Here is a 3,678-nt window from a genome sequence, read left to right as displayed (position 1 = left end):
TTTTCTAGTAAAAAATGTGAAATGGAGGAATGGCTCTTTAAACATTGTGTTGAATTTGACAAAAAATTTTCGAAGAAACTGTTGTGGGATTTGATTAAACCCTTCAGAAACAATAGAACAAAAAAGATATTTGGTAGACGAGATATCAAGAGAAAGTGGCCATGAAGTTCTTAGATTACCTCCGTACAATTGTCAATAAAATCCAATTAAAATGGCGTGGGGATTTTGTAAGAAATATTACAACAAGCATATACATTCTGAACCTTCATTAAAAAATAGGGTGGAGAATTTATGGCTTGAGGTGCTTTCTAAATGTACTCCAAGCATGTGGCAAAATTTTTGTAAACATTGTGAAAAACTTATTTTGCCAGATTGGGAAAAAGATATGGGAAATCTTTCGTACCAATCTATACCTCCTTATTTCGCTAGGTGAGTCTGATTCAGAATCTGAATTTGAAAATAACGGTGATGATACAGATTTTCATAGCGAAATAATGGAAATGGAGTGAATTGTAGCTTGTCGGTGGGTGATATTTTTACGCATCTTTCGTTCTAAATTTACCAAGGTAGTATGTGAAAAACTACCTGACGTACAACAAAATAAGTATAATTTTAATTAGATCATCCACGTTGTTACTTTGCGCCAAATTTTAAGTATTTTCATTTTTTTTTGTAATTCTTCATTGACCTGGAGAAGGCGTATAGTAACGTTCTTATTAATAAGCATTTGGAAGTACTTAGTAAAAGCAAACAAAGAGCACTTACGTAAGCATTAGTAATAGTTATATAGATAAATCATTCAATTTAAGGCCGGAAAAATGTTTCAGAAGAGTTAAACCCATCAAAGCACTAGAGCAAGGTTGTTGTATTTTACCAACCCTTTTAGTAATCTTAGAAAAGTGAAAAAAGAAGTTGGAAGATATGGAAATAGGCTGTTCACAAAGGTCGAAATTTCCATTTCTAAGAAGAGTGGGCGAGCAGAACGAACTGATGATTGAGAATTAAAGATGAAATGCTAAATGTGGCATGTGAGAATAGTCGTATATAGAACCCCCATTCATATAAAAACAATGTTTAAGTGAAATTTTAGTGTTTATTCCTTACATATGAAATAAACACTTACAATAAGCCGAATAACTGTTTTAAATAGCGTAAAGTTTTATGCTTTCTAGGAAATGGATACCGTTAACTTGGTCATGCTACTGAAAACTGAAAGTATCGGCAACAATGTTTATATTTCTGGCATATTTTTTAAGCTTTAATTTAATAAAACATAACTTAAGGAAAAAAGTTCAGGGAATTTTTCTTCTTCTGCATCGAATACCAACAAACTCACTAGATTTTCATGGCCAACCCTACTATATAAAGATGCAAAATTTTTGAGTGCAAGGCTGTCGGAAACACTTTATGAAAATGTCAAAAATAAAAATTATGTTGCCCCTTTTTCACAACAAAACCTCTTATAAATTTATTTAGTTTCTTCGTTTTCAATGAAATACACTATACTTTGAATTAATAAAGGTAAACGACAAAAGATAATTGATTATTCCTTGGTATAGTAAAAAACGTATTACAAACGATAACAACTGGTTTACTGTGTCATTTTGGTCCTGTTTACGAACTCTATATAAAACCAACAGGTTATTCTGCACTCTTCAGTTGAACTAAGTAAAATGAAACTACCACTAATATCCACTTGTCTTTCTTTGGTGGTCACCACACTTGGAACCAAGCTACGTAAGTATTACTATCATTTCTGTCATTCTTCTAGCGCAAAATTTTAGCTTCCAGCTTCATGAAATGTGACGTAAAGCAGAGCGACTTCCAACAATGCTTGACCAAAGCTGTCGAAAGCGCCATAAAGCAAATGAATCGTCCCTTTAAAGAAGTGAATTTGCTGAACCTAGAACCCTTGGAAATACCTTCAATGACTATAGCTGCTGGATCGCACGTGTTTTACACTCAGCAAGTTTTAAAAAACATGAAAGTGTCCGGTTTTAATGAAACCACGTGTTCTAAAGTGGAGTGAGTTAACCAGATTTCGAATAACAGCGATTATTTCAGCGATTTTCAGGTTTGACACTGACTTGAAGATTCTTAAACTAGACTGTGTCGTGCCACACTTTGGACTAGAGTTTGATTACGAAATAAACGGGCAGATCATGCAGATATCTGTTTACGGAAAAGGAAGTGGATGGGGTGTTTATTGTAAGTTTTTTACTAATTTTGCTTCAGTGTAAAGTGACCATAAATATCGTAGTTGATAATCATCTGGAGCTCACGTTGAAACTAGGGGAATATGAGAAAAAGGGCCAAAAGTATTACAACGTTGTTAAACAACAGCTCAGTATGCTGATGAGGGATGTTGATTTTGACTTAGGGAATTTGTTCGACGGTGATAAAGAGGCAGCTGATCGCGTTAAAAAGATCATGAAGGAGAATGCACTAGAAATTTATGGGGACGTCAGATCTGGTTATGAGGAAGCTTTTGGGCTAGTATTTGCTTCTATTTTCGACAGACTTTTGGGAAAAGTGCCTGCTGCTTATTTATTCGGAGAAAAGTAATATTTGATCGCATGATATAATTTTATAACGTATCTTACATTTATTATAATAGTATAATAAAGGTTTAAAGAGCACTATTTCATATTATATTTGAAAAATCTGTATTCTGAACTCATTTCATTTCAAAGCAATTTTAGCAAAATTGTATGTGGTGTTTAATCAATCATTCTTGCATTTTTGTCTTGGTGGAAGAAGACGTGACAGCTTATAAAGGGTTATGATAAAGTAATGTACAAAATTCACAAAAACATGACAAGCTGTTTATTTTACTTTTAATAATTATAATATTTTTAATAATTTTCAAGTGTCGGTCTCGCTGAAAAATAAAACTATTTCTGTAAATTATTAAAAATGATGCACAATTGGAAAGCGAAAAGCGAGTAAGACAAGGATGCACCGGGCGCACTTCAGACGGTTAGATAGGATGAATAAATTTCGACCGCCCAGCTTTATTTATAGACAACGACGTCATGGCAAAACGCATCTGTGCGTGATGTTCGACGTCCCGCATGCTATTGAATGCGCCATCAAAAAAAGTTATGAGTGCAAAAAATGTATTTACAGCACATTATCAATCGGAATAATGTCTCGTAGGCATTTGTTTGATTTGAATGAGTTTATCTCCCCAAAACAGATGACTAAAATTATTCATAAGCCTCCATTGAACAAAATATTCTGAATTGTATTATTAGTTTATTACCTTATCATTATTTTATTGTCATAAAGACGAGCGTATCCTCACATTTTCCAGAATCCATTTTTAATTTGATCAATAATAATCAATTGACTGATTCATTAATTCTTTTGAGTCACCTGTTTAAGCAAATCTAAAAAATATTAATGCAGTGTCATCAATTTTTTGAAGGGGACAAGTAAATACATTTTGAATAAAAACTTATCATGCTTACCATAACTGTAAGCCATCTGCAAGATTTCAAAGCATTCAGTTTTGCAGATTCCAAATTAAATGTCAAAATGTTGGTTCCTAATTTTGATTTTTTTGCCAAAAATCTGGACGTTTCGGGTAAAATCTCAATTCGGAGTCATAAACTACATGTGTAAGACTATGTTATTTGATACAATTTAAAACCCATTTTCTATGTACAATTTTGA

General features: G+C 33.0%; 1 protein-coding gene across 1 annotated transcript; it reads left to right on the top strand.

Annotated features, from left to right (window-relative positions):
- Positions 1–1,664: 1,664 nt before the first annotated feature.
- On the top strand, positions 1,665–2,565 carry LOC135142536 (circadian clock-controlled protein daywake-like). Its single transcript, XM_064074253.1, has 4 exons — positions 1,665–1,737; positions 1,785–2,025; positions 2,075–2,208; positions 2,261–2,565. The coding sequence occupies exons 1-4, from the start codon at positions 1,674–1,676 to the stop codon at positions 2,563–2,565; spliced, it is 744 nt and encodes a 247-aa protein (XP_063930323.1). The 5' UTR covers positions 1,665–1,673.
- Positions 2,566–3,678: the final 1,113 nt, after the last annotated feature.

This window comes from Zophobas morio, unplaced genomic scaffold (assembly GCF_036711695.1).
Source record: "Zophobas morio isolate AGI-343-1 ecotype UQ-CSIRO unplaced genomic scaffold, CSIRO_AGI_Zmor_V1 ptg000049l, whole genome shotgun sequence".
NCBI classification, from domain to species: Eukaryota; Metazoa; Arthropoda; class Insecta; order Coleoptera; family Tenebrionidae; genus Zophobas; species Zophobas morio.
Note: the sequence above shows the minus strand (reverse complement) of the source record. Positions and strands in the feature narration are given on the sequence as shown.